The 26,069-nt window shown below is 53.6% G+C and overlaps 1 protein-coding gene across 4 annotated transcripts in view; it reads right to left on the reverse strand.

Moving 5' to 3' along the window:
- The window catches only part of MINDY4 (MINDY lysine 48 deubiquitinase 4), a 118,517-nt gene that overhangs the window by 15,810 nt on the left and 76,638 nt on the right, over positions 1-26,069 (reverse strand). For all 4 annotated transcript variants that reach the window (XM_061414216.1, XM_061414215.1, XM_061414214.1 and 1 more), the window contains 5 exons: positions 25,039-25,102; positions 23,900-23,965; positions 17,442-17,509; positions 6,727-6,790; positions 3,196-3,357 (listed from right to left, as the gene is read on the reverse strand). In XM_061414216.1, coding sequence (XP_061270200.1) covers positions 3,196-3,357; positions 6,727-6,790; positions 17,442-17,509; positions 23,900-23,965; positions 25,039-25,102 — 424 coding nt within the window. The remainder of the gene's footprint in view (positions 1-3,195; positions 3,358-6,726; positions 6,791-17,441; positions 17,510-23,899; positions 23,966-25,038; positions 25,103-26,069) is intronic.

A 26,069-nucleotide genomic window follows, 5' to 3' on the forward strand; every position in this document is an offset into this window, starting at 1 on the left:
CTGTGTCCCAACCTCTTCTTATAAGGACACTGGTCAGCTGGATTTGGGCCCAACCATCGGACTTCTTTCCCCTTTGCTACCTCTTTGATGGCCCTATCTCCAAGCATAGTCACATTCCAAGGTACTGCCAGCCAGGACTTCAACAAATCAATGCTGTGTTGAGGATCGGGGAGAAGACACGATTCAGCCCATAACAGTTTCAGAGGACTGGGAATCCATGGAAGGTTATTAAGCAATGGAATAATGTGATCAATCTACTCTTCTAAAGATCACACTGGCTTCAGAGAAGGAGCCTGATTGGAAGGAGGTGGGGACAGGAGCCAGAGCCCAGCTGGGCTGACACAGGTGTTCAGACCAGCAAGGCTGGTGGCTCAGATGGGGTGAAAGAGGACTTGAGAAACAACTTAGGGTGGGAGCCCCGTGACTTCTTGATGGACTGGATGCACTCTTGGCTCAAGTAACTGGGCAAATGGTGCTGTTTGTGGCGCTGGACAAAGGGGAGGAGGGTGGCAGATCTCTCCCTGCCAAGCTCAGTCTTTGCCCGGGTCCCTCCATGAAGGCAAGCAATGAACGTGACTTACAGGTCGTGGGGAAGCCCTTAAGTGAAATTCCCTGTGCCGTACTTTCCTCCCTGGCCTGTCAGTCCCCCATCGCCACGGCCACTGGGAGCCAGGAGGAGCTGGTCTTCCCAGTGCAGCCTACCCTTCACATTGAGCCTGGGGATGGAGGGAGTAAGGGGAAGTCAGATGGGCCAGGCCAGTCCAGTTGTCATGGAGAACAAATTAGGTTCCATAGGACACAGCCAGACTGGAGTGGGAAGGGTACGGGCTCGTTACTTATGGCAGGGGCACATTTTTTGGCCCAGAGTTGCCTCTGCTTCTCCCAGGGCACGGGAGGAGTGTGGGTCACCTGACAGGACCTATCACCCCCCACAGACTCGTGAGGGCCCAGAACTCTGGCTCCCAGCCAGAGGCTGCCCCGAGAAGCCTGGGGATGGGCTGTGAGTGAAGGCATGCCTGGCTCTGCCAGCTACATGAAAGAAAGGCTTCAGCCTTATCAGAACAGCTCTGCTGTGGACATCATTTCTAGGTTGCTCCAAATACCAGATCTTCCCCATAACAACATCTGGGCTGCCTGTTGGAAAAGACCAGGCCAGGCTGAGTGGGGGCCCTGGCTCTGGTTCCAGGTCTGGGCCTGCATGCTAAACCTCCTTGGATTCCTTCTGTTTGATGTGGCTAATCATGAGTTCTCTGGGGAACTCAGAACCAAAAGATGGAGGGTGGAGTTACAGGAGATGAAAGCACTCTGGTCAACTGCCAGGCCTCCACCTTCTCCTTCAGACGCCTGGTCCTCAGAGAGCTCTGGGGAGAAGGAGAGAGGCCCAGGGTTCCTTCTTTAGCAAGGCCGCTGTCCCGAGGCAGAGGAGCAAACCACCCCTTGTTTCAGAGAGAGAGAGCACCCATCTCCAATCAAACAAACAGTGGGGGCTGGGGTGGGGGTGCCATGTAGATTTGAGGATTCGGATCATTGTAGGATCTGACTTTCTGCAATCAGCATTTTACTCCAAGGAAAGGATGACGCCCAACTGCTGTCCCTGTCAATTACCCCCAACAGACCAAAGGAAAATAGTTTACATTTTGACCAACACCCTCCACACAAAAGTGAGATCAGGGCTCCTAGTAAGCCTTGGGATTCTGTGAGCCTGGTCAAGATTACCTCTCAGCCCGTGGAATTTCGGCTGAATGCCTGCAGAGCCCACACAGGGTCCAAGGCTCAGGGTACCTGGTGCGTCTCATGGACCACGTGGCTGCACTCCTGGGTGCTTTCCTGACATCAGCACATCTGAGAGTGAGTCACTCATTCTTTACTCCCCAAGTCTTTGGAACCCACGGGGTTGCTTCCTGTCTGTGCAGGTGGGGGGGTCACCCTGAGAGGGGATCTGGGGATGGGACCACCCAAACAGTGGTGTTCAATGGAGACAGCACACTTGAACATGTGGTCATGCAGGAAGGCCATGATGAAATTGAGCTACCCCACATACCCATCCACCTGGCATGCTCTGAGCATCCCTTTGGCTCAGTCTCTGCATCCCTGGTTCTGGGGATATAAGATCTATGAGGCCTCATCCTGACCCTCCAAGAACCTCTGCGGGTCTGGTCATTGAAGAAAGACCTCCTGCTATTCCCTCAGGGCAACTCTTTCACGAAATCGACCACAGAACAATTCTTCCCTGAAAACAGGAAGACCGAGACTCAGAGAAGGCTTGGCAGCAGGCAGGGACAAGAACACAGGGCCCAGCGGTCCTCTGCCCATGCTGCCAGAGATAACTGTCACCCTACCCTCTGCCCAGCTTCACCTGGGGGTCACATCCTTTCTAAGACTCCAGCTATAGTGAGAGGGGAGGTAGAGGGACCAAAACGCTTGCAAACAGACTGAGACCTGTTGCGATTGAACTGTGTCCCCTCAAAAAAAGATCTGCTGAAGTTCTAGCCCCCTGTACCTCAGCATGTGGCTTTATTGGGAAACAGGACTGCTATAGGTTACTTAGCTAGGATGAGGTTAGTGGAGTACAGTGGGCCTGCAATCCACATGACTGTCTCCTTAGAAGGAGAAGCTGAGGGAGGAGATGGCCGTGTGACACTGAGGCAGAGACTGTAGTGACACCTCTACAAGCCAAGGATCACCAGGGATCGCTGGAAAACATCAAACACTATAAGGGACGAGGAAGGATTCTCCTTGTGGATTTCAGGAGGAGCATGGCCCTGTCAACACCTTGATTCTGGACTTGTATTAGGAGAACTTGTCCTCCAGAGCCATGAAACACCACATTCTGAGGTTTTAAGCCACCCGGCTTGTGACGCTTTGTTGAGACAGCTCTAGGAATCTAACATGGGGCCCAAGACCTTAGGTCCGGATCACTGGAGAAGACCCCCTGGCCCACACAGACACACATGACAACTGCGGCCGTTCTGACACACAGTCACGCTACAAATCCCCTGAAGTCCCTTTCCGGGTGTCTGCTGGCTGTGGGTGTGAACCTTGGATGGCAGGGAAGCTGCACTTTTCCTGGAGCCTCTGTGATTGAGACTGGACCCCGGTCCCAGGACCTGGAGTTGAGCTCTCCTTCTCCCTCCTTCCTGAGGGTCCCAGGAGCTGGGCTCCTGGGTCTCCGGGCCCCGAGCTCTCTGAGGGTACCTGGCACACATTGTAGTGCTCAAAGAGGGACAGGAAGCCTATGTCGCTGCGTGTGGAGATGCCTTTGAGGAGCGTGACGTCCCCGTCCCCAGAATCCAGCTCCACCACGTCGTTGAAAACATTGGACACAGCCTTCCCGGTCAGGAGCAGATTGACAAGTTCCTGTTGGTGAGAGAAAGGGGAAAGGTTTGTCAAGGTGCAGCGGGGAACAAGAGAAAAAGGGAAGAGAAGGAAGGAAGAAAGCAAGGAGAGCGAGAGCCTGACATCAGAGGGGCCGCACCCAGCACTCCCCCGAGCCCTCTGGGAAGTTGCCAGCTCTGCTCATCAAAGCGACTCTGGGAACTCATCCGTCTGTACTCCACAGTCACTGAGCATCAGCTGCACCCAGGACCCCGTTGAGGGGCAGGGGGCAGTGTTCCTGATGGAGGGAAAGAGTGGCTCCTGACCTCCAGCGTCCGGGTCTAGAGTAGGGAGGATCAGGTATGGGCCTGCATGCCTGAAGAACAATGTAGGAAGTGACCAGAGCTGTAAAAAATGTGTGCACAGAGCACTCATGGCCACACGGACGCGGGACCACATGACTGAGTCAGAGACGCTTTGTGGAGAAGCGACATTTGGGTGGGTCCTAAAGTGTTGGACTTTCTTTTCTTAATAAGCTTTTTAATTTTGAAATAATTTTAGAGAGTCAAAAGAAGTTGTAAAAATAGCACAGAGGGTTCCTGTGTACCCTTCGCCCAGCTTCCCCCACAGATAACATCTTACGTAACCAGAGCATGTTCTCAACGTCAGGAAGCTGACAATGGGGAGACACCAGAAACTCAGATTCAGGCTGTAGTAGGATTTCATCAGTGAGGGCAGGGTCTTCCAGGGAGGAGGGCGAGGAGAGGCCAGTAGAGGCGGGGAGGTGGGGGCAGGCGGGCCCCGGCCTGGGCTCCTGCTCTGTCTCTGGCCCTGTCAGCAGCATGGCCTTGGGACTCAGCTGCTGCACACCTGACAACCCAGCGCACCTGCCAACCCCAGAACCACCAGAGTCGTGGAGCAGTGACTCCCTGACCATCTCCCTCAGCCAGCGCCTCCTGTGCCAGGGTGGCTGCAAGGGCCTTCCCTGAGCAGAGCATCCAGGGCTCCAGCCTCCTGTTAGGAATGGGGAATCAGGCTCAGCACTGGGAGAGGATTTGCCCAGGCCACACAGCCGCTTAGCGACAGAGCCAGACTCCCGCCCTCACTTTCCAGCTCCCTTTCTGGCGTCCCTTCCCTCTTCCCCTCACTCGTTACCCTCAGGGGACCATCTGGCCATCCAGCGACACAAGATGAAGGGAACATTTAAGTATCTGCTGCACCACTAAGGAAGGTTGCATGAGCCCAGCCTCAGTGCTGGGGCAGGACCTTCTGTCTGACCTACCTCCTGCCAGGGCTGCTGCATGTCTGAGGCCAGCCCGCAGGAATCTCCCCAGTGGTGCGTGGGAACAGCTGCAAGAGCCCTTGCCCATCATCAACTCTGGAGGGCAGAGTTCACAGAAGTGTTTTCCCCTGAATTGTGAGAGCGATGCGCAGCTTAATAAATCTCTCCGTCAACACGTTTCCCTGGCCCAGAGGTAGTAAAAGAGGCCCCTCTGATGGCCGCAGAGGGGCCATTATTGAAGGGAGATGCCGAGGGGGCCTCATTGTGTTCTTGCAGAGGAAGCGAGAAGGAATTTGGAGGAAATGTCTGCTCTGAGATACTGCACCTTGGGGGCAGTGGCTGCCGAAGAAAGGCACAGCCTTCTCCAGACACATTCAAGTGTTCCCAAATGGTTTTCAAGGGGAAGAACAGGTCCTGACCCCCATGTGAGGGGTATCCCAAAACCTTCCTCAGAGCAGGAAGCCTTTTCAAAATGAGAAGCAGTGACAGGCTGCTCCCTGATCCTAGTCTCAAAAATCACACAGTGGCAAAGCCTAGTGATCACCTGGCTCCTCACAGCTCAGTGTCATCCGTGGGCCAGCAGCGTCGCCTTTCCTGGAAGCCTGTGACAAATTCAAAACCTCGGACCCCAGGCCAGGCCCGCCGAATCTGAGCTGACTCTTCAACAAGATTTTGCAGGATTCATGTGCACATCCAAGTTCAAAAAGCACTAACCTAGGGATTTCCCTGGTGGTCCAGTGGCTAAGAATCCACCTTCCAATGTCGGAGGCTTAGGTTCAACCCCTGGTTGGGGAACTAAGATCCCACATGCCACAGGGCACCTAAGCTTATGCACCTTAACTAAAGAGCCTGTGTGCCACAAATGAGATCTGATGCAGCCAAATAAATACTTAAAAGAAGAAGAAGAAGAAGACTGATCTAGTCCCAGTGTTTCACTCTACAAATGAGGAGACCAAGGTTCAGCGAGGGAAAGAAAATTGTCCCAGCCCATGCCACAAGTGAAACTGCCAACACGGCTCAGAATTCAGCCCAGGCTCTGTTCTATATCCTCTGTATGCTGCTTAAGTGACCTCCCCTGGGTCACATTGCTCTCTGCCTGCGTGGGGAAGCTCCCACAGGGAGGACAGGCACCCAGAGTGGGCTAGACCACTCCTGGTGGTCGCTCAGCCTGAAACCTTTTCTCTGGGGGCTGGGCAACAGCCAACCTCACATCTCCTTGGGTGCCTGAGACAAACCACAGGCCCTGAACTAGCCCTTGCGTAGTGCCTAGGTATGTTTTCAGGACTGGCATGTGTGAGCCAGGACCCCTAGGACCGCTGGGTCCTTTGTGGGCCCAGCAGGCAGAGAAGCTCCACCTAGCCCAGTCTGTGCTACACACGCTGCCCCCAGAGGAGAACTGAGGGTCAGATTTAACCATGGCCAGGCGGCCACTCAGGGAGGCCTTGCCTTGCAGAGAAAAGCTCAGGCAGAAGTCAGGTGTAGCATTTGGCTCCCAGTCCTGACGCCTGATGACAGGATCTTAAATTTATTTTTATTTATTTTTTGGCCGCACCTTGCTGCACGTGGAATCTTAGTTCCTCAACCAGGGATTAGAACCTGTGACTCTTGCAATGGAAGCGTGGATTCTCAACCGCTGGACTTCCAGGGAAGTGCTTGCCATGATAGGATCTTAAACAGATCCTTTTCCTTGCATCATCGGGAGACCGGGAGGATTGAAGACAAGCAGTTGTGCTAAGGGAGCCCTGCTCTCCACAAGGCCCCTGGAGGGCCCCTCTGTGAAGATGCAGAGGGGAGGGTGGTCCTAAAGACAATATCCTGTACAAATGCAGGGGGCCAGGGCCGTCGTCGCCACAGCTGGACCTGGGCCCCTCGTCCATACCAGGGTTCTTGGCTGGGCAGTGCTTGGGTCTGTCTCTTTGGCACCTTCTGCAGCTCCAGGCACACATATTGGGCACAGCAAAGCCCAGAACCAGAAGCTAACCTGAATTCCCTTTCTAGGTCTCTGTGATGAGGAAGCCCAGCAGAACCTGAAAGCTGCTCGGGGAGAGCTAGCAGGAGCAAAGACAGAAAGGAAGAGGAAAGGAAAGACGTGCTAGGCTGTCCCACACCCCACCACCCTCCCCACTGACCTGCGTGCAGTATCCGTGTGCTCCAATCAGGTGGCTGGTGGGGACGTCGAAGTCCTGGCGGACACTGGAGAGCAAGAAGAAAGGGCTGTTAGCACGTGTCTGCCTGACTCGGGCTACCGGGCAAACCTCAAGGATGGCTGGGGCTCCCCTTGGGTTCCAGGCTGAGGCCCAGGACTCTGGCTTTGTCGGGAGCCCAAGTTTCTGAGCTCTGTGCCCACCCCGGGGCCAGAGCCTGGGACTCACTCTGCTCTGGGCAACGGCCTCCACTCTGGCTTCATCGGGCCCTTTGTGGACAACCAGAGGTTGGTGATAGATGCATGCCACAGCAGAAAGGGCCCTGGGTTCGGAATCCACGCCCTGCATTCACACTCTGTCAGTTACTGATAGTGGGGGCTGGACATCCCCAGCCCTGTCCTCAGTCTACAAGTCAGTTAAATAGGAGGAATGGCCCCGAATGCCTTCTTGAGTCCAAAAACAACAGCTACCGCCACCTGGGCACAAACTCTGTATCAGGCCGAGTATAATCATTGTTTCCTAAATCCTGAAAGAAAACCAAGGTTCCAAGAACTGACTTGCCCAGGACACTCAGCTTATGCGTGACGGCGCTGGAGGGGGATCTAGCTGCCAGTCTCAGTGGCCTGTATTCCCCTAGCCCACGTCACCCCTGTGGCTCCACCTTCAGAATGGGTGCGCCCGCAAAGGCACAAGGTGAAAAGCAGCTTTGCCAAAAGAAACCCATCAAACTGAAAGGAAGAGGTTTCCGGGACTGTATGCTACTGGGGACCAGAACAACGCAGAGTCATGGCAGCAGTGGCCTTGTCACATGTGAGGTCGGCACTAGGAGGCGAGCCCCTTGCCCCTAAATCTCAAAACCATCGTAATGTATGCAAAGCTCACCATGAAGACAGTACTCCTTTTACCCCAAAGTAAATCCCTCAGGACACAAAGCACTGTTGCTCAACAGAGCTGCGGGATGGGTAGTAAGAAAGGAGCTCCCCGCCACAGACTGCACTTATAGAGGACAGCCTTTCAAACCTCCAGCCACTGGGGGAAATGGCAATTACTATATTTTATAGAATGGAAGGGCTTCCCAGGTGGCGGTAGTGGTAAAGAATCCACCTGCCCATGCAGGACACGTGAGAGATGTAGGTTTGATCCCTGGGTCAGGAAGATCCCCTGGAGTAGGAAATGCCAACCTGCTCTAGTATTCTTGCCTGGAAAATTCCATAGACAGAGGAGCCTGGCAGGCTACAGTCCATGGGGCTGTAAAGAGTCAGACATGACTGAGCTTTTATAGACCTGGAAAGAAGCTCAGAGGTTAACACCGGGGGTAGGGATGTTATGTGAGGCCAGGGAGCTGGCTCCCCCTATAGCTGCCCACCCAGCACGGGCCATGGCCTGGCCTGCCCCCTACATCCCCACCCCAAAGAGAGTGCCAAGAGGTAGCCCAGAGGTAGGAAGAGCCAAGTAACCATGACGTTTGTTTTTCCTTACGGTGGAAGAGAAGAAAAACCTGGCCTCGGTTTCATGCTTTAAATCTAAGACCTGTCATAAGTCCATAAACCTAAAACATACACCCTGGTTCCACCTTAGACGCCCCAGCTCCATGACTCCATGAGAGGAACCCCTTCTTGTGGTTTTTACTAACTGTGGTCAAACGGGGATGGTCCGTGGTCCACACGGCCCTGGGTTAGCACTGCAGGGCCCAGCCAAAAACCGCTGAGGTGGGGGTCCGTCGGAAGGGGCCTGGAGGCTGGCCCACCAGACGTGGCCCAGCAGGCCTGGAAGGAGCCAGCTGGGAGGACGGGGGGACAAATGGCCGAGGGTGGCGTGCAGCTGGTGCTGGCTCAGGCAGAAGAACTGATGGAAATACTCCTCGTGGCATACACAGGCATCTTCTGAAGGGAAGAAAATAAGCTCAGAGGGGCCCTGGGTAGACTGATAAGCATCGCTGGCCCCGAGCCGCCCCGAAGCTTTCAGAAGCAGTCTGATCTTCATAGTCTCACAGTCTCCTGTTCACCCAGCAGGGCTGAGCGCCTGCGTCAGCTGAGAGCAGAGGGACGGGCAGCGAGGACAATGGGAGGAAATGGTAATTGCATCCTTAGGTGCAAACATGATGGGAAATTTAGAAGTAGACTCAGATATTAAAAGGGAGGAACATCTGTATTTCATATCGGGGCGTTTGGGAGACGCCAAGGAGCAGCTTATGGCTTAAGAGATTTACAACTTTGGCAAATCTAGATGCCCAGACCTCCCTCAAGGGGAAATCCCTGGAGAGCTGAATGTGAGGAGTCTCGGAGCAAAGAAACAGCAGCTTCTGCTCTGCCCAGAGATGAGGCAATTCACATGGCAGGGCCAGCACCAGGCCTGAGTTCTACCCCCGTTCACTGTGGGCCACAGACCTCCCCTCTCCGGGTCTCAGTCTCCCCTTTGGTAAGATGAGGGGCTTTGCTCAAGGCCAGGCAGTGTCCCAGGAGTAGGGGCTGAATCAGTTGGGGGGGGGTGGTTTCTGCAGGGCTCTAGGGTCCCTACCTTCTGAGCTTCTGAGCTTCGAGTTGCAATGGGCCCTCCCCTAGGACTGACCACCATTCCAGTCTAATGAGCAGCTTATTACTTCCATGGTCCTCCTGGGGGCTAGACAACACTGGACCCAGGGGAGTTCTGCAGAGCCCAAGGACCCAGGCACCAGACTGGGTGACAGGAGCCAGGAGGAGTCAGGGCCTATGAAGTCTGTCTCCTGAGACTGTCCTGTACTGGGGACCCCCTCAAGGAACACGAACTTGCCTGGATTTTAGATTGCAGGAAGCACAAAGTGGTGGGAGCCTGAGCGGACCTGCCGAAGGCATGGAAACTTACGAGGAGGGGCTTGGCCCTAATTGCCCTGCCACCAACCTCCTCAGCATTCTGGAAGCCAAGGGCCAGAACCTGGATCAATGGTCTGGGGTAATGGCCCAACCCTGGGGGTGTCCAGGCCACCTGCTGACAGAGGAGGGGGCTCTGCCCAGGGTGTCAGCAAAGACAGTTTCTCCCAGCTCTGCCTATGTCGGGAGGTCCTGAGATGCTGCTCTGCACCAAGAAACAGAACGAAGAGGGCATCAGGGCTGGCACATTCCCCAGGGCCCAGCATTGTGCAGATGGGAGAATGAATGGCCAGAGAAAGGATGCAGCTGGCCCAGAGATAGTGACAGGTGCCAGCTCACTCTCAGGCTGAAGCTGGTCTGAGAGCTCCACTGGCTCTGTCCAATCCTCCCTCCAGCACAGGGCCTGGAGGGACAAAGGTTCTATCTCTGAGCAGCTTCCAGTGCACAAGCCTCGGACCTGCAGGGTCTGAGGTCTCCGACACTTTCAGGAACACCTGAAAGTCCTCCCTAAAGCCTTGGAGGCCAGCAGGCAAGAACCACCATTTCCGTGATGATGGGGTAACTGAGATACAGAAAGTGAAGAGACTTGGGGTCATACAGAGTCAGCAGGCCAGGACTGTGTCCCTGACCTAAAACCAACATCACACAGTGCAGCCTGAAACCCATGAGAGCAGTCAGCCCAGTCGGCCAGCTCCAGGCAGGCACGGGAGCCCTGCAACCCCACGGCTGGTCGCCACCCTCCCTGGCTGAGACACAGCTTATCCCTTCACTCTAAAGCCTACCCAACACACGAGTGAATGTGTGAATCTGGGCATTTTGTGCAGAAGTTTCTGAATAAGAAGGATACGCCCAAGTGGCCGAGAAATAGGGTTCTGGTCTACAGCCAAAATTCACCTAAAATCAGAATCCACGAGAGGCGGGGTCAGTGGGGTCCCGGCCTGGCTGGGTGACCTCAGGCAAGTCACTGCCTCGCTCTCAGCCTGTGTCTTCATTTATAAAACCAGAGGCCTGGAGCAGAAAGGTCTCCGGGGACCTTCCAGGATGTGAACAAGTGTGTCTGATCCACGACTCTGATATTTAAAACATCATGCCTAAAAATAGTTGGTAATTAACCAACTATTTTTAGCAGGAGGACCTCACCAGCCTCCTTCCCTCCACCTGACCTCTGGGGCGCCAGGCCCAGGGCACCCCCAGACCCCACTGGGCCAGCTCCTGCCTATCCCTCCCAGGAGAACTTCCCCCAGATAAGGCACCGTCCACTGCACTCCCAGCCACCTGCAGTGGCCTCCAGAAACCATCACCTATTGCGGGGACGTCTATTGACTCCTGAGGGCAACATCAACAGTGAAAGGACAGTTGTGGAACAACTAAGAGAACCTGGGCTCTCAACTCAGGGACGCTGGGATTACTCCCCTCTCTGAGCCTCAGTTTCCCCACCTGCAAAATGGGTATGAAGACACCTTTTTCTATTACAGAATTGCTGTGAGAACTGGATGAGATGAACTATATAAAGCACTTGACATTTGGGAAATGTCACTTCCTTTTTCCTATGATAACAGCCATAACAACAACAACAAAAAAAATAACAATGACTGAGCGGCCACGATTCCTGGAACTTCGACTATTCGTATCACGGCCAAGAACCCAGAATAGATGGAGGCTCCACTCCCAGTGACTGAACTGTGGCCATGGACATCTAAAAAGGATCTGGATGTGGTGGATACTGGCTGTTTTCTCAGGAAGGTTGACAGGGAATTGACAATGAGTCAGAACATCTGGGTGCCAGGTCCCCTCTGCCACCTGTGATGTGACCTTTGGTAAATTGTTTTCTACCTCTGAGCCTTCAGTATGGCATCCTCTGACAGGGATAACAATAACCACCTCAAAGCGTTGTTGCGATAAGGGATGAGCCCATAAAAAAGACTTGCAAACCCCAGACAGCTCCCCAGATGGGAGGGAACAGGTGCTATGTCCATTCTGCCGGCAGGGGCCCTAAAGAGGAACGGGCTAGACAGGGACCCAGGAACAGGGCAAGGTACGGGGATGGAGAGAGAGGGACGGACCTAAATGAAGAAAGAGAAAACAGAGATGTCCAAGCCCTTCCCTCCCCATCCCTTTCCCCCCTCACCGCTCCTGGTCTGCCCCCCACGTGCCCACACCTTCCTTCCAACCACACCTGGAGGAACCATTCCCTGAAGACCTCTCAGCTGGCCGTCACCGCTTTATCCTTGCTGCCTGCCACGACCCTTCCAATGAAGCCCTCAAGCTCTGCTATATGTCATCTCCTCCATAAAGAGACACCTCCCATGATCCAAGAGAGAGATGCCCCATCTCTCTGTGGATACCCCCTTCCAAAGAGGGCCACCCCCATACCCACTGCTTTCTGGGTGCCAGCCTTGCTCCTCCAAGCAGCAAGGACTTGGAGGGTCAGGGTGACACTGTCCGTCCAGCCCCACAGCACCCAGAACTGGGCCCTAACCCTGCAGGTGCACAGCAGATGGACCCTAAATGATGTGAGCCTGCCCATATCCATCTTATGGAACAGCCTCTGGAAGTGGGGTCCTAGGCCGTGGTCAGAGGCAGGCGGAAACATGCTTCCCACCCAAGCAGCTGAAGCTATACTGGAACAGGAGATTCCTTCCAAAGGTAAATGGTCTCTTTCTCCTCCTGAGGCCAGTCCTCTCTACCCAGGCATCTGAGCAAGCCCTTCGTGGAACAAGCAGGTGTAGCCCTAGGGTCAGTGGGGAGGGCTGCTGGGTGCACCGGACATCAAGAGACCCTCCCAGCTCTGCCACTAACCCTGGGGTGGTCTGGGCTTGGTCACTCTTCTCTGCATCCAGCCCCCGGGCTCTGTCTGTCTTCAGATGCAACCGCTGAAAGCACTCACTACCCCTCCTCCTTTGCTGTTGTTAGCAGTCGCTAGGTCTTGTCCAACTCTGTGACCCCATGGACAACAGCATGCCAGACTTCACTGTCCTTCACTATCTCCCGGAGCTTGCTCAAACTCATGTCCACTGAGTTGGTGATGCCATCTAACCATCTCGTCCTCTGCCATCCTCTTTTCCTTTTGCCTTCAAATATGGCCTCCACTGGAATTCAAATCCAGGTTAAAGGTGACCTGTTCATTGAGAAAGTTCCTCTCATCCAGTCTCCCACCTATAGTCAAAAGAACTTGCCATGTTAGGAAGGAGGGCCATTAACCATTTTGCTTGGTCTCCGTGTCCCACCTGGAAGAGACAGGGGAGAGAGGCGAGGCTCCATTCAGGGTGGAGTCAGGGCACGCAGTCTGGGTGGTTCTGTGTGCACCTCCCTTCCTGGGCTCGGGTTTAGGGGGTGCAACAGGAGGGTGGAGGAGAACGCTGATGAGAATCTTGTCTATCCCTTCCCACCAGGACAGCACATCCGGGGCCACCAAGATCCTGTGATTCTCAACCAGAACAGCCCTCTGTTCAAATCCCTATGTCACCAGCCACCAGCCAGCCCAGCCCCCCTGAGCCAGACCGGAAGCTTCGCTGCTGCTTCTCTCCATCTCTGAGGGTGTCCTGCCGGGCCCAGACATAACCCACCCCCAAGCTCAAGCCCCCTCCAGCTCCTGGATATGTCCCACACCTCAAGTTCCTCGCCATACAGCCCAAACCTTCCTGATCCCTTCCCCAGCCAGTGTGGTGGGTCTGGGCAGGGGGAGGAGGGGTTGACCACCTTCGGGGGCAGCTCCCTGAGTTCACGTGCCCCACAATAGGTGCAGCCCAGGCCTGGCCACTATTAGGTATCAGAAGTGGGGACATGACACAGCTCCCTGTAGGCTGAGGGGTGCCAGTGAAAAGGCTCCCTGGAGCCCACCATGCAGGAGGCTCCCCTGGGAACATGGCAGAGACACAGGGAGGAAGAGTGAAGAGACAGAAGGGAGGGCACGCAGTCCCAAAGACACTGTTTGGGTTTCTAGATCCAGCCACTCCCAAAGCCCTGGGTGTGACATGAATCAATTAATAGTGTTCTGCTTATGGTAAGAACTGCCTTTCTGTCACTTGCCTTTGCCTAACCGGCACTCATGGCTGGCCTTCAGTTCCAGGCTGTTTCACGGCATTGCTGTTTTCACTGTGTTGGAGACGGTTACAAAGAACACAGAGCCACATGGCGTGGGGGCTGCTCCACACCCTCAGTGCCTGGCTTGTGCTGCCCAAAAATTACTTCAGCAAATGACAAAGTACTGCCTCTTCTGAACTTTCAAGACTGCCCTTGGGCATCCAAAGTTGCCACTGTAATGAATGCCAAAGGTCTACTGAATGAAAAGGTTTTCTTCACAAGCCATCTCCCCCCACCCCCTGGGCCTAAGTCACCCAAGGGGCGTTGCCCGAGCCCTCCCTGTGCCGAGGGGCTGGCACACCCCTGCGCTGTGCTCTGTAGGCCTGGCATGGAGCTGACCTTGACCCCACAACCCTGAGCATCTTTGGGGTTTCTGAGAATGTGCTGGGGAAAGTTCTGGGCCGGGCAGTTTGGAAAGCAGGGGGGCTAGGCGAACATGAAAGCCTGCATGAGATTTACTGTAAGCAACTCGAGATCTTAGGAAAGAAAATAGATGGCTTGAAATCAAGCAGAAAAATAATAAAGCCTTCTGAAGGCTTTGCACTCAGCCTGGAGTAAACAAAACTCAAAGGCCAGCTTTGCTGCGGTTCTTTCAGCCTCTGGGGGTGAAGGGGGCAGGCTGCACCCTGCTGCATCTGTCTGTCCATGGTACCTTCACCCTGGCTCCACCCAGCACTGGGGACAGCCCACGGACACGAGGAAATGACTCTGGGGTGACAGCCTCCCCTGGGACCCAGACATGCATCTCAGAGCCTTGCTAGGAGGAGGGTTGGCCGTGCCCTCGGTCACACTCACACTTCCTCACACACACAATCAAGTTACCCTTCCCAGTCTCAGATACAATCACCCACACCCACATCATCTCACACCCGGGCCTCCAGACTCACTCATCTCTCATCCACACACATCCGGCCACACACGCACACAGACTCACACTATGTTTGTGAAGAACTTGGTGTGTTTCCCAGCCATCCCTGCTCCGCTTCTCCTGGCTGAAGAGCATATGATTTGAGAGACTTGTGCTCTCTTTTGGGTTACCGCGTCATGCCCCATGTATATGATTTGAGAGACTTGCGCTCTCTTTTGGGTTACCCACTTTATGCCCCAGATCACCCTGAAATGGTATCAAAGGATTCAGCAAAGCTAAATCTGAACCCCAGAGCAGGGAGGCCCTTGGGTTTGCCTGGTCCTGTGGTTTTTAAGCAGTGTTTGCAGAACCGGGATTTCTGTAGAGAGGAGTCTCCAGGCAGCAAGGAGGACCCATCCCCCGTTTGCAGGACATCCCCATGGCCTGATCTACACCACGAGGCACCCAGCCAAGGCTGAGGGCAAGACAGGACAGCACAGGACAAGAGAGGCTCTGAGCACAGCTAGGATGGGACGGGACTAATCACAGCCGCCATCCAAGACCTTCCACCCTCTGGAGACCTGCCAGGCACACGACAGGCACTTCTTCATTTAACCCCGTGAGGTAGGAATTATCAGCCCCATTTTACAGAGTTAAGAAGCTCGGGCTCAAAGCTGTATGGAGGCAGGCATGAAACCAAGTCTGTTTTACTCCCAAGTTCAAGTCCTTAAACAACAAACCCAGAGAGTCCTGTCTGGGACCCAGCTGCCCGAGGTGAGCTGTGTAACTCTCGGGCAAATCACTCGACTCGCCTCTCAGAGCCTCGTTTTCTCATCTGAAAGAGATGCTGACAGAGGTGGCAACTGCCACCCAACAGGACTGCTGTGCGGATTAAACGCGTCTCGTGTAAAACGTTACAGCCAAGGACCCGGCAGGTAGGAAGCTTCCTAGATGCTGGCTGCTGTCCTTCTTACTTCTGATGAGAATGCTCTCTGTGCTGTTTACTTAGGAGAAGGGAAAGGGGAGCCACAGGAGTAAGACAAACCCCGCCAATGCACTGCCGGGGCCAATGCTTGAGCGGGTCTCTGTGAGGTCCTCCTGGCAGGCAGGGGCCAGGATGGCTGTAGTTGCCCAGGAAGGTTTCAGAACCACAGGCCTCCGGTTCACACGGAAGGTCCTCAGGGGCCGTGAGCAGGAGAGACCATCTTTACATACTCTCTCTGGGGCCAAGAGGACCCTACAGTGCTGTGTGTCTGCATGTGTATGTGTGTGTCTGAGTATGTGTATGTCCCTTTCTGTGTCTGTGCATGGTGGAGGCGGAGGGGCCTGGCAGTCCCTTCCCATGGGCATGAGGTTGGGCTGGTGCAGTGGGGCAGCCGACCCCAAAACAGATGCCCCACAGGTACCACAGCTGAGGCAGGCACCTAGGGGTCTGACTTGGTTGGATGGGGCGGGGAGGTGGCAGAAGCCATCCCACTGGTGGAGCTCTGGAGAACATGAAGCAGAGTCTGGATGGGGGGGCCCCGAAAGCCCCTCAGATGGACATGGCTGCACGAGCAGCTCCCTAAGGAGCATGCGCTTGAACAGGGGGCCCAGCTTCCAGGCTGGCAAGTGGAACCAACAGCAGAGACACTCTAAGCACAGAGACCTCAACCCTCAGAGTCAGGGGACCCCCATGCAGAGGGGGAAACGGGCCCAGAGGACTGCAGAAAGGTCTGGTCCTCCCGTCAGGAAGCTCAAGATTGTCCCCCACACACCGGTCAGCCCAGGGATTAGCAAACCCAGGCCTGGGGAGAACGCAGAGCAGCGGCTTACGGTCTCCGTGCACGTGAGCCCAGCCAGGAATGAATCATATCATTATGGCAGGATTAGAAGAAAAATGCCATTAGAAAGTGCACACACACGCATTTAATAAGGTCAGTAGCAGTGAGCAGCAGGCCAGCCCGCAGCACGAGGCTACAGAGCTCTGGCCTCCCTGTTCTCCCACCAGCACCCAAGGCCTGGGGAAGGTGGACAAGACCCACCCAGGCCCAGGATCAGGGAGCAAGCATCTCCTTCTGCCGGGCCCCCCGCCAGTCTGGGCACCCCATAGCTACTCTTACCACCTCTCCTACTCAGAGCTGTTTTCAAATCTTCCCCAACAACATACACACCCTGCTACCCCGTCAAGTGAAAATTTATCCCCCTAGCTCTCCATGTCCTCTGGGGTCTGCGCTCTGCTTGAAAGTAGATGGGGTAATCGATTCTACTTTACAAACCTATTAATGTGCTGTTAATCTGGTACCCTCCCTGGTGACACAACGCTCAGGTGACAACTATGGAAAAGAGGCCTAGAAAGCACCCAGGGAATGGGGGTGATGGCAGAGCTCCAGCTCTCAGGCAGCCTGGGAGCCTGAGTTTGACAGAGATGCCCAGAGTACCAGTCGGGGACCCAACCTCCCTGCTCCCCCAGCCTCTAAGGCCCTGGTGTACCCCTCAGAGTTGGCTCTAGACACGAACCTGGAAGCCTTTGGGACTGCTTTGGCCTACAGCATGTCCACAGTGCCCTTGGTCATCTCCCAGCTCCCAGCCTCAACTGTCCAGCCCTGCACACATCCAGGGGAGTCCTCGTGCACCCTCAAGTACTCACCCACTGCAGTGCTGCTAGGACCCCAGGGGTGCTATGAGCTCTTGAGGGGGTGTAGGGGGAGTCTTTTGGATCTGAGTCCCCTGCACCCCCCAGTACATGTGGGGAGATGGAGGAGAAGGTAGTGCTGCCCACGTGTACAGAGGATGAAACTGCTCTCTCCCCGACTAGCCTACTGATCCCCCAGTTCACTGCCCCATTTATCCTTTCCACCAGGTTCACTGAGCACCCACTGTGTGCTCTGCAGTGACCAGACAGATAAGCCCAGCTCTGGGAACTAAGTGGGGAAGATACTCACAGCTCTGTGGATCTGGACAGGATGGCCGACAAGGTGAGCAGGACACATCCGTAAGGGCCTGCTTCAAACTGGAAAGAGGAGAAAGCAGTGAGAACCCATCAAGTGTCTGCACCTCCCTCCTTTGGGTTCCTTGGGGACCATACCCCCGGGAGCAGGCTGATTCCAAGCCAGCCAGCTGCTTCAAGCTGGGTCCCAGAGGTTGCCAGATGGCCCCACAGCAGACTCCATGCAGGTCTCCCAAACCAGATTCCCAAAGGGATGAGGAACACACAAGCCTGAGTGACAATGGAGCAGACGCAGTGCCCCCGAAGGGAGTAAACACCCATGGCCTCAGAGTCTTGGAAGCTCGTGGACAGTGCTGGCCTCTACTACCATGCAAGTGTCTTCTGCTCATTATAACAACTAAAACTACCCCAGGCCTATATGATAAACACCATATTCACTGCCCTCTGCTGTGCAAGGAAACTTGGGCTCAAAAATTGAGCAACTGGCCCAAGGTCACACAACTTGCAGGCAGCCCACTGGGAATCCAGGGGGCTCCCTCCGATTCCAAATCCCTTATTCCTACGGGGTCCTAAGAACTGCACTGGGCAGGGAGCAGGATGGAGGAGGGTCAGGTGGGGAGGTGCCAGTGAGGTGAGCCTGGCAAGTGCAAGGGCAGAGCCTGTCTTTTCAAAATTTTTTGCTGTTCATCATGAATTTTTTTCAGATTAATTTTAAGAGTTTTTAACTATTGCACTAAAATGTCATTTATGCTGATTACTGAGGTTTGAGGGGACCCCTTTGAATTTCAGGAGTGCCCCACTTGCCTTCCCCTAGTCTCAAACCCTGGTCTGGAGCCGGAGGTCTGCTGCCTGGGTTTACATTCCGGCTCTGAACCCCAACTCCTAGCTATGTGACCACAGGGACATTTAATTTTTCGTCTCCAGTCTTCTCATCTGTAAAACAAGGATCATACAAACAGGAGCCATCCTTATGAGGTTGTTGTGAAGATTAAGTGAGATCGCCTGAGTACTTAAGATTAAGTACTTCAAACAGGGCCTGACACCTGCGTTAACAGTCAGTCTGGTGCGGGTCCTCAAGGCCCACCTCTCCAGTGAGCCCGGCAGGCCCAGAGGCCATGAATGACTAGGATGGACTATGTCACTTTTGCTTCCTAGAGGAACGCTCTCCCAGCTGCAAATGGGTGTGAAGGCCTTACTCATCCTCCTATGGGGACAATACCACTTCTGTGAGTTATGGTTGGAGATGCTGCCTGTAATAATAGTCATTGTTATTAATGGGTGATCAGTTTCTTTTTGAACTTAAAACTGAAAAAAAAGTTTACTTTCCTGGAAGAATGAGAATTATATAACTTACTGTATTTCCATTTTGGTTTTGCCTTGGCTGCTAGGTAGCTCAGAGCCAAATATGATATTCAACTACTCAAACTATTTTAGTTCAGACTTCTGATAATATTTTCTTTTCGTCAAAATATAGAGTTTATCAGGGGAAGACAAATACTATATGTTATCACTTTTATGTGGGATCTAAAAATAAATGAATTAAATAATAAAACAGAAACAGACTCACAGATATATATCAGTGAGGAGAGGGAAAGGGGGAAGGGCAAGAAAGGGGTCGGAGATTAAGAGGTACAAACTATCTTGTGAAAGCGAAAGTGTTAGTCACTCGGTCGGGTCTGACTCTGCAATCCCATGTGGACTGCAGCCTGCCAGGCTCCTCTGTCCATGGAATTCTCCAGGCAAGAATACGGAGTAGTCATGCCCTTCTTCAGGGGATCTTCCCGATCCAGGGATCAAACCTGGGTCTCCCGCATTACAGGCACATTCTTTTCCATCTGAGCCACCAGGGAAGCCCACAAACCATCATGTATATCACACAAATATATTGTACAACACAGGGAAATACAGTCACTATTTTATACCTTTAAATAGAGTATAATCTATAAAAATATTCAATTGCTATGTCATATACTTGAACTACCTTGTAAATCAACTATAGTTCAATTGGATGGAGGAGCCTGGCGGGCTGCAGTCCACGGGGTCGCTAAGAGTCAGACACGACTGAGTGACTTCACTTTCACTTTTCACTTTCATGCATTGGAGGAGGAAATGGCAACCCACTCCAGTGTTCTTGCCTGGAGAATCCCAGGGACGGGGAGCCTGGTGGGCTGCCGTCTATGGGGTCGCATGGAGTCGGACACGACTGAAGTGACTTAGCATAGCATAGCATTTTCTAAATATTACATACACATAAAATCTTTATTTTCACCTATTTAATTCGTCAGTCATTCCAAAAAAAAACAATTACTGGATGAACTTTTTGTGCCAAGAGGATGTGCCTGCTAAAGCTCTACTTGGGAAGTTGGGAACAAGGTGGACATAGGCCTGCCCTCACAAGAAGTAACTCAGGAAACAAAGAATCACGAGCAACTTGAAAAAAGGGGGGTGGGGAAGGGGCTCTATGCTGATGGGAAATACAAGGTTCTCTGGAAACTCATAGGAAGGGCTGTCAATACAGACCTGAGGCTTTGGGAAGGAGGGAGTGTCAAGGAAAGCTTTCTTTAGGAAGCAATGTCTGGACAGAAACCCAAGGGACACGGAGGAATCAGAAGAGAAGGGAACTTTGTTCCAGGTGAGAGGAAAAGCATATGCAAAGACTCAGAGGCAAGACAGGGCAGGTTTATTACAGTTGAAGTACCGAAAAAACAAACAAACAAAAAACCAAGGACATCACTTTTTATCTCTGTGTGAGCTCAGTAGCGTCTGACTCTTTGCGACCCCATGAACTGAAGCCCACCAGGATCCTGTGTCCATGAGATTTTCCAGGCAAGAATATTGGAGTGGGTTGCCATTTCCAGTTCTAGGGGATCTTCCCGACCCAAGGCTCAAACTTGCGTCTCCTGCATCTCCTAAGTAACTTTAAGTTTGTTTGTTTGTTTGTTTGTTTTGGGGGGGTGTGGAGAAATGGAGTGAATGAATTGACAACAATCTTAAATCAGTGTCATCTAATTCTGTGACCTCAGGCTAGTCACTTCACTTCTGTCGTCTTCAGTTTCCCATTTGCAAAATGGGGATAACGAGTATCTCTGTCGCATGTTTCCTTGGGTTACAGGGCACATCCTATGAGGCCAGGTCGGTGGAAATGTTCTGACAATTGCAAAGAGTAATGCTAATATCCTTGCATGGGGACGGGGGTGGGGCGGGGGGGACAGAGGTCCGGGAGGATTCAGGCCACGATTACCCTTGTCATGGCTCTACTACAGGCTTGCCTGTTGCCTTAGGGAGTGACAAAGCTCTCTGGATCTCAGCTTCCCCTTCTGAAATGCCTACATACTTCTGCCAATTGTCTGGGGAGGCCACGGCACTCCCAGGGCCTATTTCCCCCTACTTGCAGGACTGCAATGAAGTAATGAACACAGATGTCCGTTGTAAGCCTAACTCTCTCTGCAAATGTAGAGAACTATTATTATCCTCAGGCCAGCCTTTTCCACTGTCCTGGGGACATCTCCAAGCAGCACTCACCGAGCCAAGGATATGCCTGTCTGTGTGGACAGGTTAGGTGAGACTGGACATGACCCCCACCCGGAGCATCTGGCCTTTGCTGGAACACGACTGAATGACACCAAATATCCCATTTGGTTTTAAAAAACATTTATTAAAATTATCTCATCGAATTCTAGCTGCCAAGCCATGGACGGCCACAGGGCAAAGTGCCTGCATTGAAAGGAGAGCCCAGGCAGGCAAATGGGCTGGAACGCACCAGCAGGGTCTGGAAAAATGTCTGGTACTGCTTGGGAAGAAGGGGCCATTCCCCTGAGCTGTTGGGGCTCTGGAGAGACCTGAGTCCACTGAGAACCCCAGTAGGAGGCAGGGGCGGGACCATCCCCCAGCTCGCAGGGGGCGGTGGCCAGACATCTCACCAGGAGGGTGAGCTGTAATGAAAACACAGTAAGGAGGCTATTTATTTTGGGCAGACGTGGCTCCGTGTTAATTTCCAGGCCTGGCACGAGGAATCCCTCTTAGGCCCAGGCCATGAAAAATGAATTTGGTGAGGGGAGTGCTGAGATGGCTCAACAGTTTCCAGCAAAAACACAAATTCAACTGCAGGCGGGAAACACCGCCTTCCAGAGCAAGGGCCAAATATTGACTGCTCGCACCCAGAGATCAATGCCAGGAGAGGACGGAGAATTGCTCTGAGCCCAGACGTGTGGCAGGAAGAAGGCAGCTCCCACTGCTGTGAGGACCCCACTTGCAGAACCTCTTTCACATTCACTGTCTGGCTTGGGCTTCATCAAAACTCCTGGGGGTACAGGCCAAGGGAGGAGGGAGACCCCATTTATAGACAAGGATGTAGACGATCTTCGTGCTGAAGGATCACCCCAGGGCCATCAGGGCAATGACAGGGCCTCAGATCTTTGGACAATGTGAGCAGTCACGCCCTACTATGACCCACAGTAGCTCCACAGAGCTCCCCTCTTCCAGCTCTGCTTCACCTGACAGTGTGGATATAGGTGGCCTCGGTCCTGGCTTTCCTAAAGGCACATGATGCTGTCCGGAGTTGCTCGTCTCTCAGATGCATTGCTATAAGCTCACACTGCTCTGGTGTGTTTAATACAAGGCGTCCTTTCTGCCTGTTTAGCTTGCCTCGTATGTAATTTGGAAGACATTCCTTCCCATGCATTTAAGGTTCTTCTTTAAGAATCACAGTTGGACAACAAAGAGCCGAAAGTTACCCCCCAACTGCTCCATCTTCTATTTTCCAGATGAGGCCACTGAAACCTGGTGACGTTCCTGAGGCCACACGTGACCAAGGAATAAAACAGAGAAGGTCCCAGGGCCCCTGCTCCAGGCCGGAGGTGAGCGCGCTGTGTTGACAGACTGCCCACTGGGTGATGCCCATGAAGAAACAGAAAAAGCCAGGGACAGGCAGCAAGTGACAGCCTACCCAGGACTCCCAACGCCAAGGCCAGGACCCCTCCTACATCAGAGCCCCTCCCACCTAACTCCGGGTCAGGCCAGGCTCTGGGCCTCTCCTCAGGGAAAGTCATGCCCAAGGCATCAGCTCTGGGGGAGTGGACTGCAGGTGGCTCGGCACCTCAGGGACGGCACCCTCCCTGTGCAGGTCTCAGTACAGGCCCCCTTTTTCTACCCAAGGGGCATCTGTGCTGTCAGGGCCAGAACACTCCCCGGGCTATGCCCGGACCCTCAGCGTCTTCCAGGAATTGTGCCAGAGGAGGGTGTTCTGACAGCAGGCGTGTTCAGCCTGGTCCCATAACCAATGAGTCCTCCCGCCCTCTGCGCTCACCACCAAATGCTCTCATGCCTTCTCTGGAGCCTGAAAGGGCCGATCCCACAGCCTGGACAGCTGAAGCGAGGGCAGAGGGGATGGCAGGAGATTGGCCTGTGCCCCAGAAGAGCGTGGCCTCGTTGCCTTTCTCTCCTGCAGCCCCAGCACATAGACATTAGAACTGTGTGGCCTGGTGGTTGGGAATCTCACAGGGCGTCCATCCCTAGCCTTGCCTCAGGCTGCTTCCTCTCAGCCATGCTTCCCTCCCATTTCTACCTGACTATAACTAACCTGTCTCAAGGTTGCCTTAAGAGATCACAACCAGGGTGATAAACACCCACAGTGAAAGCTAACGACCACTGGAAATACGGCACAGGACACAGTGCTCCAGGCGCTCTGCGCACGGAGCTCTGGGGCTGGCTCCGTCACCGTCCTCACGCTCCATAGGAGGAAACTGAGGCACAGTGGGTGCATTAGGGTGCCCAAAGTCACAGAGCTACCAAGGGGTGTAACCTAGATGCAAACACAGGGAGATGGCTCCAGAGACAATGTTCTTCACTACTGGAGCCCCATGGCTATAGCCACACTCTCAGTTCCCTCGGCTCTCTGAACGCTGGCTGGGTTCTGCCCCATCTCATAGTTAGGAGCAGACGTATGGCTCTCCTCCAGTAGACGGATGTTCTAGTGGCCCTGGCCAGCCCAGCCCTGCCTCCCAAGACACCACACAAGGTCCTCTACTATTAGGGTCTCCAACAAGAGTGCTCATACCTCCAACCCAGCCCAGGGATCCACGTCCTAGGCACCTCCCCAGCTGATACGGGGCCCCACCCACTGACAAAGGGGTTTTTACCTGCAGAGGTAGCTGCTCGCCCTCAAAGGGAAGGCTCTCATAATCACAGTCTGATCACAGCTTCCCTTAGTCTGATCCCACTCCATCCTTGCTCTGCTTCTGCAGCCCTCGCTGTGGCAGCTCCCTTTATCTGTAGCTGTGGCCCGACTTCTAGGACTCAGTGACAGAGGTCAGATCCTTGGCCTCCCAGCTGGCATCACCCCACCGCCCCAGGCTGGGGATGAATGGGGAACAACCCCAGCTCACCAGCATCTCTTCCGCAAAGAAAGCAGAAGCTGAGCAATGCACATCCCACACACTAAACCATGGTTCGTACCTGATGGATGCTCTGCTGAAGAAAAGTCACCAGCTCCTCATAGCAGGTCAAACTGTGGAGGATGAGCTGAGAAACACAAACACACAGGGTGAACTAGCCAGGCCCGGTGGATGGACCCCATGCTGGATGAGCTTCTGTGGCCCTGACTCCCGTAGCTAGCAGACCCCACGGGGAATGACTCTACAATCAGAGAGCGGTGACCTCAGGAGCAGGAGTGCAGAGGGGCTCCCGCAGCTATGTGTGACTTAAGGGCTGCAGGGTCCATTTGGGGTCTCTGGGGCTGCCACCTTGCTGCAACACTGGACCTGCCTTTAGAGATCTGAGGATTCAAGACACCGTGGGACAAAAGCCCAGGAGTCCTCATATCATGTGAGGCTGATGGGTAGGGCTGAACCCTGAGGGCTAGTCTCAGATTTCTGAGAAGCACCTTGAGGGCAGGGTGTCCAGGTGGGTACAGGGTGAGTGACCCTGTACCAGATGACCACCGCCAGCCAGTTCTAAGCCCAGCAGGCAGTGTCCTGAGTTCAGTGCAAAGCAATGATCATGAGTCTCCTGGGCTTTCTCAGGCAGGTCAGAAAAAAACACTTTTCTAGAAAACATTCGACAAAGTGAGATCCTCAGATAGGATCCCAGGACACATATGTCCAAAAGGAAATAAACAAAGTAAACGAGAAACTCTCAGTGAAGCAGTTAACGTGTGGGAAAGTGTCACAGTTTCTGCACGTCCACACGTCGCACAGTTTCCCATCCTTGTCTTCTCGAGTCTGGCTTTGTCCATCAAAGCTCTTCTCTGCTCTCCACTTCCCCTCCCTCCCACCCCCAGCATCCTCTCACTGCAATCCCAGAGAGGATTCTATGACATAAGAGGGCACAGGGAAGGCTGGGTTGAGCCAAAAGAGTGCTGTAGGGACTTCAGATTCTGTACAACCTGTGTGACAGAGCTCCTGTCAGCCTTTTAGCCATCAAGCCAGTTCTGGCTGGAGTCCACTGGAAAGCCCCCCACCTCAACCCCAGGTGGAGGATTCTGCTGGCCTGGGCACAGGGAGGGCTTGCCCAGCCCCAAGCGATTTACTTATATGAAAGGAGACTGTCCCCAAACAAAGCCAAAGTTCGCGTGATAATTTTCCAGAAAGCCGTACTGTTTCTAAGACTCCATCTGCTTTGTATTTCCCTGTTGGACTGAAGTGCTGTGTTCCCGAAGCCCTAAAAAGGAAAAGAAGATGCGTGAGTCTCTGCTCGCAGAGAAGACATGCCCTAGAGCCAGGGTGAAACCACACAGCCACTCAGGGAGGACAAACAGAAAGGTGGCCCAGAGGAAAGAAGGGAGCCAAGTGCCGCTTTCGCCGCTTTGAAGTCACCCACGAAGCTGGTCCAGAGAACTCCACTGACAGGCGGGAGTGGGGGGCGAGGGGGTTGATATAGAGTGGAAAAAAAGGACAGCTGAAGGAGAGAGCCTGGGATAACCAAACCCAGATCCTGGCAGCCAAAAGTCTGCCTCTCACCCACTGACGAGCATATTTCCAGACAGGAATGCTCACTTGCCCGTGGTTTTTAGGGACCTGAGGAAGTCCAGCCTCTTTTGGAGGTCATCTGTTTACACAGCCTCTGTACGTGGAGCCAAAAGCGGCATGGACCAGGAGTGGCATTTGGGTTTGGAGCCACTATGACACGAGCCTGCTGGGCAGCCTTGGACTGCCCCTCTCTGGGCTTGTTTCTTAATCTGTAAAGTGAGGAGAAATTGAATTTTTCTCCATGCATATCCTAAGGGCCAGGGTTTGTAGGTTAACTGGAACATGGGTACCAAGGACAAGCCCTCGATGAGAACAACAGTGGTGACGACGATAATCCCTAACACTGACCTGATGCTTAGTATGTGCCAGAACTTATCCTGGGCACTTCATCTGACTCTTTACCACTGATTTATATGAACAAATGATTAAACTGATCAATGATACTACAATTTATTATATATCATTTATACTGACTCAATTCAATTCTCACAATCACTCCATTAAGCAATCATTGCTATCGCCTCTATTTCCCAGATGAGTAAACAAGTTAGGCACAGAGAAGTCAAGTCAATTCATCAAGGTCACACAGCCCATAAGCAACAGCACTGGGAGTCAGCCTTTAGAGTCTCTTAAGCGCTGTGCTCTCCTGACCACTGCGC

This window comes from Bos javanicus, chromosome 4, assembly GCF_032452875.1.
Source record: "Bos javanicus breed banteng chromosome 4, ARS-OSU_banteng_1.0, whole genome shotgun sequence".
NCBI classification, from domain to species: domain Eukaryota; kingdom Metazoa; phylum Chordata; class Mammalia; order Artiodactyla; family Bovidae; genus Bos; species Bos javanicus.